This window comes from Erpetoichthys calabaricus, chromosome 18 (genome assembly GCF_900747795.2).
Source record: "Erpetoichthys calabaricus chromosome 18, fErpCal1.3, whole genome shotgun sequence".
In the NCBI taxonomy this organism is placed as follows: domain Eukaryota; kingdom Metazoa; phylum Chordata; class Cladistia; order Polypteriformes; family Polypteridae; genus Erpetoichthys; species Erpetoichthys calabaricus.
The window spans coordinates 85,869,120-85,884,521 of NC_041411.2; the positions used below are offsets into that span (position 1 = coordinate 85,869,120).

The 15,402-nt window shown below is 50.3% G+C and overlaps 1 protein-coding gene across 3 annotated transcripts in view; it reads left to right on the forward strand.

Annotated features, from left to right (window-relative positions):
- srgap3 (SLIT-ROBO Rho GTPase activating protein 3) overlaps positions 1 to 15,402 on the forward strand; it is an 83,694-nt gene that overhangs the window by 41,491 nt on the left and 26,801 nt on the right. For all 3 annotated transcript variants that reach the window (XR_007933915.1, XM_028824960.2, XM_028824961.2), the window contains exons 2-6: positions 1,799 to 1,994; positions 4,337 to 4,499; positions 7,980 to 8,042; positions 13,027 to 13,209; positions 13,466 to 13,594. Coding sequence is in view for 2 of the 3 variants with exons in the window: in XM_028824960.2 (XP_028680793.1) it covers positions 1,799 to 1,994; positions 4,337 to 4,499; positions 7,980 to 8,042; positions 13,027 to 13,209; positions 13,466 to 13,594 (734 nt within the window). In the remaining variant the exon portion in view is untranslated. The remainder of the gene's footprint in view (positions 1 to 1,798; positions 1,995 to 4,336; positions 4,500 to 7,979; positions 8,043 to 13,026; positions 13,210 to 13,465; positions 13,595 to 15,402) is intronic.

Consider the following 15,402-nt stretch of genomic DNA (forward strand, 5'->3'; position numbering starts at 1 on the left):
GTAAGCCGTCGTTTAAACCAAGAGAGGCCAACGGAAACCTGATGAGGAGAAGTGGAGCGTGCAGACCAGGAGGCTCAACACAGACCAATTGATAAAACACACACAAAATTGTACAACCGCAAAGACCAAACCAAAGCAAAGTTGTTTTTTATCTTTCCAGTTCACCCCCAACGGGCCCTTTTGGTTCTTTAGCGCCCATGGCTTTGTTAAAAAGATGGACTTTTGACTTTTGGGCCGCGGCCTGGGCCAGTTATCTGACGTTGGTCCATCTTATGTCAATGAGATCGGTGGCCTGGGCCGCTCCGGGTGTTGTAGTGAAGGATAAATGAGAGTCGAAAACCAAAGGCGAAGTCTGAAGCAGAGGGTCAGAATATCTGCCGTCAAAGCCGAGTGTAACTCAAACGTAATCTGACGTCAAAAAGCCAAATGAGAACAAAGAACCCGAAACACTCAAACACATTTTGGTATTTTCTTTTTTGAGAATGCACAGACTCGGGCAATAAAGTCACCCCAGGGGTTGTCCTTCATCACCTGTGATGTCGCCTCGTTTGTGACCCCGACATTGCCTTTCCTTTGGTCTGATAACTTTAAGAACGGACAACTCCCCCTTAGTGGCCCAAGGTGTCCCTGCAGTCCTGAATCCCACTTCTCCTTGGAGGTGCCAGGCCGCCCCAGGGCACATGCTCAGAGCCTGGATTAAGGAGCCACCTGTTGGCCTGGGGGACTCCTCCAGTAACACTTCTTTCCCGGGCACAGTACCCCCTGCTGGTGGTCTCTGGCCCAGCTCCAGTCCTGCACTGCTATATCTTGCCTGCAGCTGTGGTCTCTACCATGCCCATCATTGATCCACTGGGTCCTCCTCTGACCTTCGTGTGCCCGGGTACTGCTGGCACTAACTTTGAAGGTGGTGTTCTTTTACTGCCTGCTCACCTCCTCATCTTATGCCGAGACACACTGTGGAAAGGTGTGACAGTCGGGTGGTGACACAGGGACGTGGGCTTAGCCGTGTCATTGTGAAGGCCAGTGTAAAGGCGCTCTGCGTTTCGGGCAGTACAAGGGTGGCTTCCCTAGCACAAGTGTCTTTAGACTGGCCAGACTGCTTTCAGTCATCATTTGCTTGACGTCTGCCAGTTTTCTAGAGCTGGATGAAAATTTCTTCTTCTTCCTCCTCCTTCTGTTCAACATTCTACGCCTGCTGACCTCTGCCACGGGAAGGCCTTCACTGGCCTAAGACCTCAGGCTTGTCAGCAGCTCCTCGTCAAGTTCTCCCCTCCGTCTGTCCTCGGAGCGCTCACATCCGTGTCCATGCCTGTTAGCAGAGGCCTGTCTCCAAATTACAGCTGCTCTTCATCGACATCGAAGCCCGTGATTATACGTCTGGAGCCGGGCGGCCGCGGGGATTTGCTAAAACGGTTGGATCAGCACCTTATGAGTAGGAAGTGCCCCTTCGAGGCGAGGCCTCTTTCTTCTTTTTAAAGTGACGGCTCTCGGTCTAACTGGAGATGGTGGGAAGGCCAGACGTCATGGCAGGTCATGGAGATGGACTGGACTTAAACCTGAAGGTAGTCAAACTGCAGTGTGTGACTGAGCGGAGTGTGTGAGTGTGTGCCGTTCACACCTACCTCTCTTTCTCATGGATCTAACCCAAAAAGTTACTGGTCACAGGAGTCCAGCCTTAGGCCTCTTGAGAATGTTTGGGGGACTCCAAACGTCAGGGTCACCGTGTATGTGTCGCGTGGTCTCTCGGCCACTTCAGTGCAGTGTGTCACGGTCTTCGTTGTCCTTTTTGTCATTTTAGAGATTCGTATCCAGCTGGTGGAGCAGTTCAAATGCCTTGAGCAGCAGTCGGAATCTCGGATCCAGCTGCTGCAGGACCTCCAGGAGTTCTTCCGCAGGAAGGCTGAGATTGAGCTGGAATATGCCAGGAGTCTGGAGAAGCTGTCAGAGAGGTTCTCTTCCAAGATCCGCAGCTCCAGAGAACACCAGCAGTTTAAGTAAGTCCCGCCTCTCCCTGCCACTGGGGTCCGTTCACCGTGTCCTCTTTTGATTGGAATGCTGACCGTTGGCTGCGGTCACCTGATCTCCAACGGCCATGTGGTACATTTTTGCAGGCCTGTTCTCATATTCAGTTTTTACGTCCTGCATGGCCTGGCAGCATCCTCTGGTGTGCAACTACTCTAGATACCCTCATGGAGCCGGACGGAGATGAGAGGACAGACCAAGACCCCCTGTCCCATTTATGGTCTCAACATTTAGTTGGTTGGTGGCAAAGAACTAGTAGGTGCGTGAGCGTGTTCAGCACTGGCCATTGGGTGGCCTCCTCGTGGAGACTCCTGTGCAGACGAGCAGAAGGTGGTGGCCACCAGGTTCAGTATGTGGTGATGGAGCGCGCCTTGGAGGTCATCAGTATGGGAATGTGACCAACGGGGACTTGCCCTTCACATGCCATCCATCCACTCAACCTGACTATCCAGGGCAGTGTTGCAGGGCAGCGGGAGCAAGTATAGGGCACACGGCAGGAGGAATCCCTAAATGGGATACCAGTTCAATGCCAGGTGAAAACGTACGTGTGCACACACACACACACACACACACACACACACACACACACACGGGTCAGTTTAGCATCACCAGTACCCCCTCACCTGCAGTAGGATCTCAGAGCACCCAGAGGAGACCTATGTGGACATGGGGAGCACCCAGGACACAAGTGTAAGGTCCTACCATGGTGGCACCATGCCACCCCCTATGTGTGCCAGTCTGCCCAGTATAACAAGATAAAGGGAGCTAAGCAAACAGAGGCCTAATCAGGAGAAGCCGATGTTTGCTTGGAGTTCTGAGACGGTGTCTCGTCCAAATGCAGCAGGCAGCCGGGGGTCCCTGAGCTCCGTGCTGCTCCTTGACAAGGCAGGGGACAGGCGCACTGACTAACTGGTCCCAGCTGTCAAGGGCCTGGGGTCTTTCGTTCGACCTTCAAGTCGCACCCTCGATCCTGAAGCCACACCTTTGGCCCCCGTGCTGCCCCTGCTCTCTTGATTACCTTGAGGTCGCCGTCTGCCATGTGTCCTGTTCAGTGCTCTGCCTGCCAGTCTAACTCTGATAGAGCTCCAAGGTGGCGACACATGCCAGGGAGAGACAGAGAAGCAGGGGGCCACAGATCTCCGGGACAGGCAAGCAGTAAAAGCCTTAATTGGGGTTGAATTTCTGGACATCTTTTTTATTTGAGCAGCTGTTTTTGTCTTTGGGAACTTTGAAGCCTCTTGCACAAGACAAAGCCTGCTGAGACCACCTGCACAAAATGCTTGGGGCTACAACACCCACACCCACACACACACGTCTGCACATGTTTTTGATATAAATTAGCCGTCCACGCCAATGTGGATTTGCCCCGTTTACATCAGGCGCGGCCCCTCATTGCCGGCTTTCCTGTGGAGCCTTGTAAAGTGGGGCTGGCACCTTGAAAGCAGGCTGAGGTGCAGATCAGGGTGTAACAAATGGGTAAAACAGACGATGGCCATCAGTGACCAAACAAACAGGCAGAAGGCCATACGCTACACGCATGGAACTGAACGAGATGCCGCTGGCAGGCAAAAAGTATTAAAAAAAAAAATAAAACAAGATGGGGGGCAAAGCTACAAAGCAGTCCACACCAGAGCCACTATGCCACCCCCACATCATGTCACTGCTGTTGTCTTAGTGTGGCATAGTAACAAACCATGGGACCGAATGAAGGGATGGGGTGGAGCTTCAGGCATACATGGGAGGGGTCAGGCATAAATAGCAAATGGGAAGCATTAAGATCTGGGGGTGGAGCTTCAAGACACAGGTATGGGAGCCAAGGGCAAATAGCAGGCTAGGGGCAGAGTTTAAGTGTAACTGGGAAGGGGAGGGGCAAACAGCTAACAAAGGGAAAGCTTAGAGGTGGAGTTTCAGGCATACATAGGCTGGGGCGGGGCCTCAGTGACAAAGAGGAGGGGCTGGGGCAAATAGCTGATTATGGGAAAGGCCAGAGGTGGAGCTTCAATCACACATGGGGCAGCTGTGGGCAAATAGCCTGAAAGAGTAAGAGCTGGGGCAGAGGTTCAAGCGCAAGTGGGAGGAGTCAGTACTCCTTGGACACAAGTAGGTGGGGTCATTTTGTTTTTGTGGCACTGGTGCTCCTTCAAACACGTTGTCTGTAGGCTTTTTTGGTTTATTCAGTGTAATTTCTCATCAAATATTTCTGTTAGTTTCACAGTCTACAGCCCCTGAGAAGTGAAGGAGGCCCCCCTTCCCCAGGATTGCTCGCTTAGTCTTCCCTCGTCCTCCACTCATTGTGCTTTCTTCTTTATTTCAGGAAAGACCAACACCTCCTGTCTCCGGTGAACTGCTGGTACCTGATTTTGAACCAGACGCGGCGAGAGAGCCGGGACCACGCCACGCTCAATGACATCTACGTGAACAACGTGACGGTGCGGCTGTCACAGATCAGCGAGGACATCATCAGGCTCTTCAAGAAGGTGCGCCTCCGTCTCTGTCATGTTCTGTAGCGACTGAAAAGGGAAAGATGACTGATAGGCAGGGACCCCGCTTCTATGGGGTCATTTAGCCGGGCTAGGCACGGCCTCCATGCCCCATATTTTGTCAAGCAGCCCAAGCCCCACAGTTGGATTAACTTGGAGAGGGTTTGACAAACCAACGGTGAGGATTTTAAAAACAAACCCAGTTATATGTGGGGGTCTCACTTCTGATCGGCGATCTCGCCCCATCTGCCAGCAGTTTTATCAAGGAAGGGCTTTGGAAGAGCTTGTGCTAACATAGCAGGCTCTTTACATTCCCACACATACATTCTTTAACATGTCCTCCACCCCAATGCTTGTCCTCTAATCCCCTGTCTGAACAAGAGACATAGCTAGGGGCTGCCATCCGCCTGCACCTGGGACTGTGGCCTGACCTCCCCTACAGCTCACTGCTCCTGGGCTTCACCTCCCTGCTGGAGGACGGACGTCTCCTCAGGTTCTTGAAATTCCAAGTGGAAATTTAGATAGGCAGATAGAGCGATAGATTGAACTGTAAGTAAAAGGTGCTATATAATAGATAGACGATGCCAAGCAGGATTATCCAGCATCCTGTCTGGGAGGAAATGGGATAGGGGATAAACATTCTCCAAAATAGGAGCCCCCTACCCCCAACTGCTGCTTTGTTTTGTATTCCCATCTGGGTAAGGGTCCCATGCCCATCTCAGATGGGATGCCAGTCTATCTCGGTCCTTCCATTCTGACTTCCCTTCTCTGCCAGGGTCACCATTTTCTTCCAGATGGGATGCTAGATAATCGTGCCTGGCACTTACAACAGATAAATGGATAGATGAATGAAAGGCACTACTGTATATAATGGGAAACTGCAGGGTATAGCAGCAGACAGAAAGATTCGACGAGTGGTCCCAGTCTGGCATGTGCTACAAGGTACCACTGCATACAGAACCTGAATTCTCTGTCAGTACGTTGACAAAGTGTGGGTATTCGCAAAGCACAGTGATGCCTATACGTATCACTGGCACATAGTATGGTGCAGTATTAGCGCACACAAGGCAAGCGGTTGCCCGTCAACATTCTTCATGTTCCAGCAGCTGGCATAGATGGGCAGGCTCAGGGCACCGTTCCGTCTCTTAAGGTTATGACGTCTCATGGCTTGGTTCTTCTGGTGCTCACACTGCTGCTTGGCAGGCCCAAAGCCCCCCTGCCATCCCTTCTCTGTCACTGGCGCCATCCTGACGGGCCACTTCAGCACTTGTTCACCAGGCGTGTGTGCACAAAGCTGTCCAGCCGTTCAAGTGTCCCACTTTTTCCACACACAGAAAGTGACCATTTGTAAGCTCGTCGGCCTTCCTTCTCGCCTGAGTGCCCTTTTGTAGAAGATGGTGTTTGGTTTTTGTTAGTTTTAAACTTCTAGCAGTTCCTGTTTCTGTGTGGTTTATGCAAACTGCTTTCACAGAAGTCAAACGTAAAAGTAAAAGGAACGCTAAAAACAAAGAACTTGGACTTGATGGACCTTTTAACACTTTAACTCGCCTGCTAGAATTATAAATCCTGTTCTGCTACACCCCCAACGTAAAGGTAGCAGAAGCAGAAGTTTTCACCCTTGTTTCTAATTCAGGTGGTCCGACTTCTCCTGCAGGTTAGCTGAATTGGAGTTTCTAAACTAACCCTGTGGGCTGGACTGGCTCCCCAGCCTGGCATTGTTCATGCCTTACGCCCGCTGTTTTCTGGGTTGGCTCCAGCCACCCCACGTCCCTGCTCAGGATAAACGGGTTTGAAAATGGATGGGATGAAGAAGGTTGAGCTCAGTGAAAATGGCCACTCTCTGCCGGCTGGTTTCTGGTCACTGATTTCGTCTCCCGCAGCCCGACATTATAAACGGGGAAGACGGTGTTCAGCATCTGCACGTGACTTTGTGACGTCACCATCTAGCGGCCAGTCTATGAGCGCGCCCCTGCAGGTCCGGGTGATGGGCCTCAGTAGCGCCGGGTCAGGGCCGCACACGCCTTACACAAACTCAAGAGAGCACCGCCAAAAAGAAGAAAGTGCCCCGGCCATCGCCATTTACAGCTTACTTCCCATTCTGCTCCCACCACGCTTCTCGCTTCTTTTGTTTTCTGCTGTGCTGTTCCACTTGGGAGGTTTTTGTGTTAATTTGGCCAGGGAGTGACAAGTGACAGGTGGCAGCATACTGAGAACACCGGCAGGTCATGCAGGGTTAACCCCTGATTTGAGATATAGCGCCTTTCAGTAATAAACACAAGCCCGGGGTGCCTTACAGTAAAGTACATGTGAAGGCCTGCAGTCGAGAGACAGTGTGAAAGCTTGGGATTTTATATTGCGCCCTGACACAGGTGGCACTCTAACGTGCAGCTCAATTATTTCAATTTTTTGACAGCATGGGGGCAGAGGAAGTGACTTCTTATGATTCTGTGACCCTGTGATTTTATATAGCGCCTTCCCTTGGTAAACTCCAGTCTAGAGTACCTTACAGTAAAGCACAGCGGGGTCCCTATTGGTGACATGGACAGTGACTTGCTGAGAGAGACTGTGCTAAGCATTTGTTATGTGACAGTTTTCTTGTGCCTTTTACATCATACAGACAGCATGCAAGTGAAGGGACTTAGTCAAAGGGTCACCAGCGAAGACAGATTCTGGGACCCTTTGGTTTTATATAGCGCCTTTCCATAGTAAACACTAGGTCAGTGAATCAGTTTCCATCCTTGGTCAACATGCGCACATACAGGCTAACCCTATTAGAATGATGTCGGGTGCCGTGGACAGCCATTTTGTGATCCAGGGATGGCGTTCCCATTTCATCTGCACTGGGCTGGCTGATCACTGAGCATGGGGCACTGCTGCCTTCAGCCGCTAACTGGGCCGACACTGGCACCATGGAATCTGCCAGACCCAACGCCGATATTTTTCTGCTGATGGTAATTCCAGGGGTGGGGGCACTCTAAGTACCTACATATTCAATCAAAAAGAAGCCAGTGTCTTACTGAGTGCCCTTGGGTTTAGAGTGGCACGGTGGTTTGTGCTGTGGCCTGCCGTGCCTGGAGTCCTGGGTGTGATTCCTGTCTGTCCACAGTCTATATTTCTCCCAGCGACTGTGTGAAGTTATCCTGGCACATCCCAAGAACACGCAGGCTCCTCCACCTGGCACCCTCATCGACACAGAGGGCACACAATGACAGAGCAGGCAGCTCAAAGTCAAAGAAGATGGTCATAATTAAAGGAGACCGTGGGCTCCGAGAAGTGACCAGGAATTGGAAAATGGTGGACTTTTAATGAATAGAAGGTCGGTACTGATTGCGTGGGGGAAATCGGAGGACAAGGCCGGGCAGAACAAGCAAATGCCATATGGTGCCAAGGAGGGCCCCTCCGACAGCTTTGTTGGGGGTCAGATGTAAGAAATAAAAGCAAACTTGATTGTGTCTTTTGAATTTTGATTTATTTTAGAGCAAAGAAATTGGACTGCAGATGCACGAGGAGCTGCAGAAGGTCACCAACGAGCTCTACACGGTGAGTACAGAATTCCGGGTGTGGTCACTAGTCATTGATGACGTGACGCTGCTCATTCATTGACTGCTGTATGTGCCTGCTGATGTCATGGGACCTGGGAGGTGGGCGAGGGCTGCCAGCTAGGCCTTGCAGGGCACTGACACTCGGAAAGCCCTGAAATATACAGGAGGACAGCCAAGAAGGCACGAGGAGAACATGTAAATGGCACACATGCAGCAGGGCCCTGGCAGTGGCACAGAACTGCATGCAGGACCATCATGAGCGCCCGAGCGTCATGTCTTATGCGTTGATTGTTTTCTTTGATTCTTTAATGTCGCCAGTGTGTGCTGTTGTGGTGCATCGCTTCTGCTCAGTCCCGTTGATATGACCAGACAGGTGACCACGTGGCCGTGATGATGTGGTGCACTTTGTGTTTGTAATCAGAAGTTCTCTGTGCTGAGTCGAGGCACTCAAAAGTTAAAGTTGAAATATGTGTATTCAAAACTAGCAGAAGTACCCAGTGTTCCCTAACGTTTGTATAACGGCTAAACACAAACCATGTGATCCATTGAAGAAACACCGAACCTGCACGCCCTCTTGGATGAGATCCCGCTTTGGTGCACTGGCCTACCATCTGCTCTGGTGTGCTCCTGCTGCCTGATGGGAATTGTAGTCCCCACGCCAGTGCTGGTTTCTTCATTGCCACCTCCACCTTCCCGATACGCCACAGAGCCCATGTTTTAAGTTGGAGTCACAGCAATGCACAATTTAGTAAAAATCTGTTCATCCTTCTCTGTGTGATTGATGGACATGCAAACAGCTTTTATCCACAGAAGACGGGTAAGAAACATTCAAGTGATTTCACCGTAACCTTCTAGAAGTTCTCAGTGCTCCGTGTACTTCATGCTGTGTCAGCGTTAACTTCTGACTGGCCTTGAAACTTAACACTTGAGTGATCAACGGGACTGTCCGTCAGTGAAGCCTGGCACACCTGGCACTGCCTGCTGCAAGTTGGGTGTGGCTGCAGGCCACTGTCAGTCTCTTTTGTGTAAACTGAGTACATCTCACAAATGAGGTAACTGCATGAATGAGTGGAATGTCATATTGTGCCTGTCTTGGGGCATTTCCTTTTCATTATTGACTTGGCAGACGCTTTTATCCACAGTAATGTAAAAAGATGTTGTGAAATGGATCGGAGTGATTTACAAGGAAACGATGAAGTTAACAACCAATGCAGGGCAACACTCTAAAGCGAGTTCCTGGGCACCACTAACTGACGGGATTCACCCCAGCGGGTTCTCAAACATTTGTTCCCGCTTTTCAGTTCACCTTTCTGTCAGGCTTCACGTGTTGGGCCATGGTGACGCCACGCAGTGGCTGATGCTGCCGACTGTGCTTTGCCAACATTCAAGTTGCTCTTTTAAATGGCAGTTTTGAAATCCTCACAATTATAATACACAACAAATTAAAAGTATGGCTTTGTGTTTTCCATTGTCATTAGTGACAGAGAATGGGCACTTCAAGATGACTTGGAACAGGACAACGGGCACTGGAGTCGTGTTTTAAAAATCTGCTCTTAATACTCCTGCTGAGCAAAAAGCAGAAAAAAATACGTCAAGAAAAACCACAATGTGAGGGGCACCTTTGAGGAGAAGAGGACGGTCCATTTATGTGCAAAAGCAGATCTGCCCAGCAGGGCCATGCCGTGTGGTGGGTCTGGAGGACAAACTGGTGCCCGTCCACAAGCCAAGGTCAAGTTTTGTCAGATATATTCAAACTGCACTCAAAGAGTGACGCCCATGGGGCTGAGCCCTGCAGTACATATTACCCTGTCAGCTGTGGGCACTGAGGTGCTTGGGTGCCAAGTCTGCCCATTTCTGAGTGGGTGAGGCAGTTAGGACTTTTATTTGATGATTTAAAAAAAAAAAATTTTAACTGTTGTATTAATCTTCTAGTTGACAGCCCCGACTGGCTTAGTGCCATTCCTGTGCCCATGGTAGGAGTTGTTCCAGGTTCCCAGAATGACCTACCAAGCACAGCCAGACTTGCACGGTCATTGTTGGAAAGCCCCAAGAATGAATGTGAAGGGTGTGGACAGTGGGCCCTATCTGGCACAAGCTGGTGAAGCTGCAGGCGGTTTAGCTCAGTCGAGCTGTGCTCTGCCACTTCTCTTTTCCTCCATGCTTCCCCTTTCTTCTTTTGACGATTTGAAGATTAATGGGGCATGACAAGTGACAACTCTGATGCCCCTCACCATCAGAAAAGTGCCAGGCCTGACAGGAACAGGGCAGCATGAGGTTTAAGGAAGGTCATCCTGGGTGTCTGGAGTGGCATGAGGGGCTAAGAGACAAACGAGTGCAGGGGCACCTGATCATCTGCCAGTCCATATGTTCTGTTCAGGTGCCAGTCTGCTACAGAGCCCGTTCGAGCACACGCACACACACACGCACAATCATATGGGTGCCAGTTTAGAGTCGCCAGTCAACCCAACCTGAAGATATGGAGGAAAACCTGAGAATCCAGCAGAACACTGGATGGAAATGCCACCCAGGAAGGGGATTTGAAGAAAGGGCACTGCCCACTGTGCCACCCTTACACACAGGAAAGGTATTGTCACCGGGTCAACATTTGGACGGGTTTATGGGTTTGGTAGTCCATGTGTCTTTACTGTTCTCCTCTTACAATACAAGCATGTGAACAATCTGGCAAGTGTGCACTGAAAGACCACCATAACGCCATCGTGCAGGCGCTTCATGAATGCCCGTGTGGTGTGGGGGGGACTGGAAAAGCCCCCATCAAAGGAGCGCTGACTTCAAAGGAGCCCCGCCGGCATGCGCACTCACGCATGTATTCAGATTGTTGGGGGGGCTCAGCCTCGTGAGGTGCTCAATTAGACCGCCAAAGATAACGAATATCAGCAGCTGCCAGATGGGTCTGACTTGGTGTGTGAACAAAAGCCGGCCTGCCGCCTTCATCAGATTGATTATGGAGCGATAAGGGGGGGACGCCATGGGAAGCGTGACGTGCACTTGAAACTGAGCCCACTTGCAGCTTCCAGTATAGGACTTGACGTCTCACTCGTTTTTTTGCTGCCTCATTTCTAAATCCCAGTGTAAAGAAAACCAGCAAAGATGCAGCAAGGCAAAAAGCAGGCCAGGCAACTGCCCAGCGTTCAAAGCCTCAAATGAGCTGACATTCGTAAGAAATCTATAAAGCGCTGAAAAATGAGAACACAGAGCAGCAAATCACAATCAGATTGGTGACGACCCCCAGTGGAGTCGACCTGCAGACCTCCAAAGTGCCGCCAATCATAGTCCATTTGTATTATATGGCCGCCCAGTCATCGGCGGCCATTTTAAAGACCCACCTTGAATTGCACTCTTTCTCTTAAAACATCCTTAACTCTACGGTTAAGCTTAGGCTTGTGGGAGGAGTTATCTGGCTCATGAATAATGATGCTGTCAAGTGGGCGTGTCATGTAGTGGCAACACTGTCATGAGCTGCTGTGGGCTTCTCAGATTTTCCACTCTGTAAACCATGTGACATAAATGTGTTGTGCGATTCGCTGGTCTGCACAGCTCTTAAATCTGCAGCAAGACCCTTGTTGACATCCCAGTGGCTCTGCTCTCACTGTAAATGTTCCCCAAGCGACTCTAGGACCTACAAGAGCTCTAGTGAGGACACCTAGTCTGAAACGCCTTAGTTCAGCTTTACATTGTGGGGCCACTAGGGGGTGGCGCTGAGCAGAGGGAGGAGTGAAGAGAGGACAGTTAAGAAGACAGGGTGGTCCAGGCTTTGTTATGCCACCCCTTTTTGGGTCTCACCCTCATTTCTCTTTGTTATTTCTTGTTTTGCATTTGGTTTCACTTTATGTTTGTCAGTTTACTTGCTCCCTGTGCTCTTCTACTTGGCCCCCAGTCTATCGGGTCAAGTGCAATGAACCCTCTTCATCTTCTTCTTCTTTTGGCAGCTACCAATAAGGTTGCCACAGCAGACCCTCTTTCTCTATAAAATGCCTTGAACCCTGTGGGGTCCTTATTGTCCAGTGTCCTTCAGTGCCCTTCGTCAGGCTGGGCTTCATATGCTGGAGAGCGAGTGTCGTACTTTGTGCAGATGAGTGGCTGCTAAGCTCTTGTGATTTTATTTTTGGCTCTTTATTCTCGAGGGTTTGAGCAGCCCGCTGCTCTTTACTTTATTCCTTATTACATTCATACTTTAGTTTCTTTCACGGCTTCCCGTCTGTCTAACTCCTTGTCTTCTCCATTTGTGGTCCTCCGTTCTTTTGATAACTTTGGAGTCAGGATGGCTCTTGAGCGCCCCCTAAAGTCCACAATACAGCATGGACAGGGAGTTTGCTCATGAAATTAGAACCAAAGCACAAGAGAAGAATTTGTCTTTCACAAGGGGGGTCGCTTCAGCTCTCCTGCACTTGGGCCGTTCGTCGAGTCCGCACAACTTCAAATGCCGCTGTCGCCACAGAGAACCAACAGAAAGTTCAAGAATTCACACAGGCTGAAGAGAGCGCCGAGCACTGAAGCCTCCATTTCCGCCGTCTCTCTTTCTTCTCGTCAGTCGGTTTCCTGTCCTTATGCTGCTTTTCTCTTTTCTTTTCTCTTTCACTTGAGGTTTGCTAGGAAACCTTCATGGAGTGAGAAAGCACGAGGCCTTGTGGGCCACAGACGAGCACCAGGCTGACGGGGTAATAATGCATCGCGTGATGAGCCTTCCATGACGCTCGTTCTGAAAGTCTGCCATCCCAAGTGTGGTCACAGTGTGAGTCACAGATGGCCAAGAGCCGGACACTGGGCCCAAGACGTGCAGAGCTCCCCGGCTGTGCCCTTAGTGTGGTGGCTCTCTCTTCAGAGTCCCCTTTGTGTGCCCAAAGCCATCGAATGGGCTCTTCTTTGCTGTTTCTCCCGACACGCTGCCCTGTGGATGGTCAGTGACTGGGGGGCTGAGGTGGCAGGGTAGCCCACTGTGTAACCATTTTGATCTTCTCCCACAGGTGATGAAGACGTATCACATGTACCACACGGAGAGCATCAGCGCCGAGAGCAAACTGAAGGAGGCTGAGAAGCAAGAAGAGAAGCAGTTCAGCAAATCGGACCTCAACGTGAACCTGCTGCGGCACGAAGAGCGGCCACAGCGACGTAGCACTGTCAAGAAGATCGAGAAGATGAAGGAGAAGGTGCGCTTTTTGAGCTCATGTTCATGTGTCACATGGTCTAACATGTTCCCTGCCACTTGACAGTTGTGCCCCCTCTGCTTTTTGCTTTCCCAAAAGGCATTAGAGGGCGTGGGCAGCGAGGCGAGTGCCCGCCGCTGGATGATATGAAACCTTCCCAGCTGCAGCAGAACTCAAGGGGTCTGTTTGCCTGGCTGTACACTGGACTGAGACCCCCCAGTGATTCCTCCGCTAACCCCATGTTCTTTGTGTTTCACAGAGACAAGCCAAGTATTCAGAAAACAAGCTGAAGTGCACCAAAGCGAGAAATGACTACCTGCTGAACCTCGCAGCGACGAACGCAGTTGTGGCCAAATACTACATCCATGATGTCTCTGACATGATTGACGTGAGTGGTCCTTCTTGTTTTGGGTTCGGGGTATGGCCAGAGAGCTGGGGCTTCGATCACAAGTCCTCGTTTTAAAGATGGCGGCAGCAAGTTTAAAGCATGGGTGCTGCTTCTGAGGTTAGGTGAACCAGATGGGGAGGGGCACCTGAACTTCTGGGGTCTCTTCCTGCCTAAGGATAGAGGGAACACACGTAGGCCGCCGTGTCACCCCCATTTCTCTGCTGTCACCATATTGTAGTTATGGTTAGAGTAGTTTGATTATCCGTGTGGTCATCACTGCAGACACGTGACTTTGAACATTCATTTCTCGTGCAGCCCTGACTGTACCACCGGTGCCCATTCTGAGACTTGTTTATAGTGCCTTTCATATGAAGGGTTAGACTGGTGTTTTCAAGTCAGTGTTCTTAAGTGAGGCAATTTCTCACTTAATGATGTTTAAGATCTGACACCCGTCTTGGTGGATTCAAATGTGGTCTGCTGGGCACCTGTCACATTTTTTTTTGTCCTATCCCTCGGTTTACAGAGGACCACTGGTGGTCGCTTTAATGGGTTTTGAGGGCACAGAAGTCATTTCTTTCCATTTATTTTTGCTCAGAGTCTGTCTCTCCTACAGGACTTCCCCTGGTGGGCATTTTGGCCATCATATGTGCCAAGAGGGCCACCAAGTCATTTCCCAGCAGGCTTGTGCATTATTCAGAAAGCCATTTTATGTTTCAGGCATATACAACAGTGGCTATGATTATTTAAAAAGATGCCAAATGACCTTCGCGCATTTCATTCACGCACTCAGATGCACGTCAAACTTTTCATTTTGTAGCTCGCAGGAGCGTGAAATGGAGGATTACACCGAGATGTAGTTGGAGCAGTGGCCACGGAAGGAGAGCTTTACAGCAAAGGCCAAAGTGTCTTCTGAGCGGGGTGATCTCTGTAGTGGTTTACTTAACACAGTGATGGCCTCAGAATGGACAAAAAGTCTCAGAAACGGGCCAGACCCCAAACTCAACCGGCAGGCTTCAAGGCCTGCCCCGGCTAAAACATAAAAGTGACCTTCTAGGGAGGGAAAACCATAAAACCCCTGGCCAATGCAGAATCTTTATAAATTAAGAATTTATCTGTATAGACCAAAAAATGTATACCCCAGAAAAGATGGCAAAGCAGTCCATTTCATCAGCAAGGAGCAACAAGCGAGAGTTAAAAACTAACAAAGAAAACTAAAGCCCAAGTCGGCGTGTCAGTAAATCTCAATTGAACATAAATGTCACACTCCTTCTGTTATTAAACCAGAAGATGAACGGCTGACAGCCTTAAGGTGTGCTGGTAAGCTTAGGGAGCCACCAACAGGAGGCGCTACTGGGTGAAAACCTCCAGCATCGGGGGGTCCACCGGGACGGAAGGGAGGATGAAGCGTTTTCATTGTCTGTGGGATTTCTTTGAGGCTGAGTGGCACTCGTGCACGTTGTGCTGTGGCCCTGCTGGCGTTCGGTAATTGCCTCTCATCGACTGCCATTCCTCTTCCAGCTGGGCGCTCGACTCGTGACTTCCTGATGCCTTTGTCTGCCATGAGCACCTCCATTATTAATCACTTCCCACACTGCTGTTTATGGAGTTCTTAAGGGTTGGGTGGCCTCAGCCTGTTTCACGTTGTGAGTTGCACAAAAGCCAGCCCTCGTCATTTAATGGGAGTGCCACTTGGTCACAGACGGACAGATGCTTCTGTCACATCCTGGTGCACCGCCTGCCTGCCAGCTTTCTCCACCTTGATGCCTACATGCGTCACACTTTTCCTCATCGATGAGAAGCGATGTACT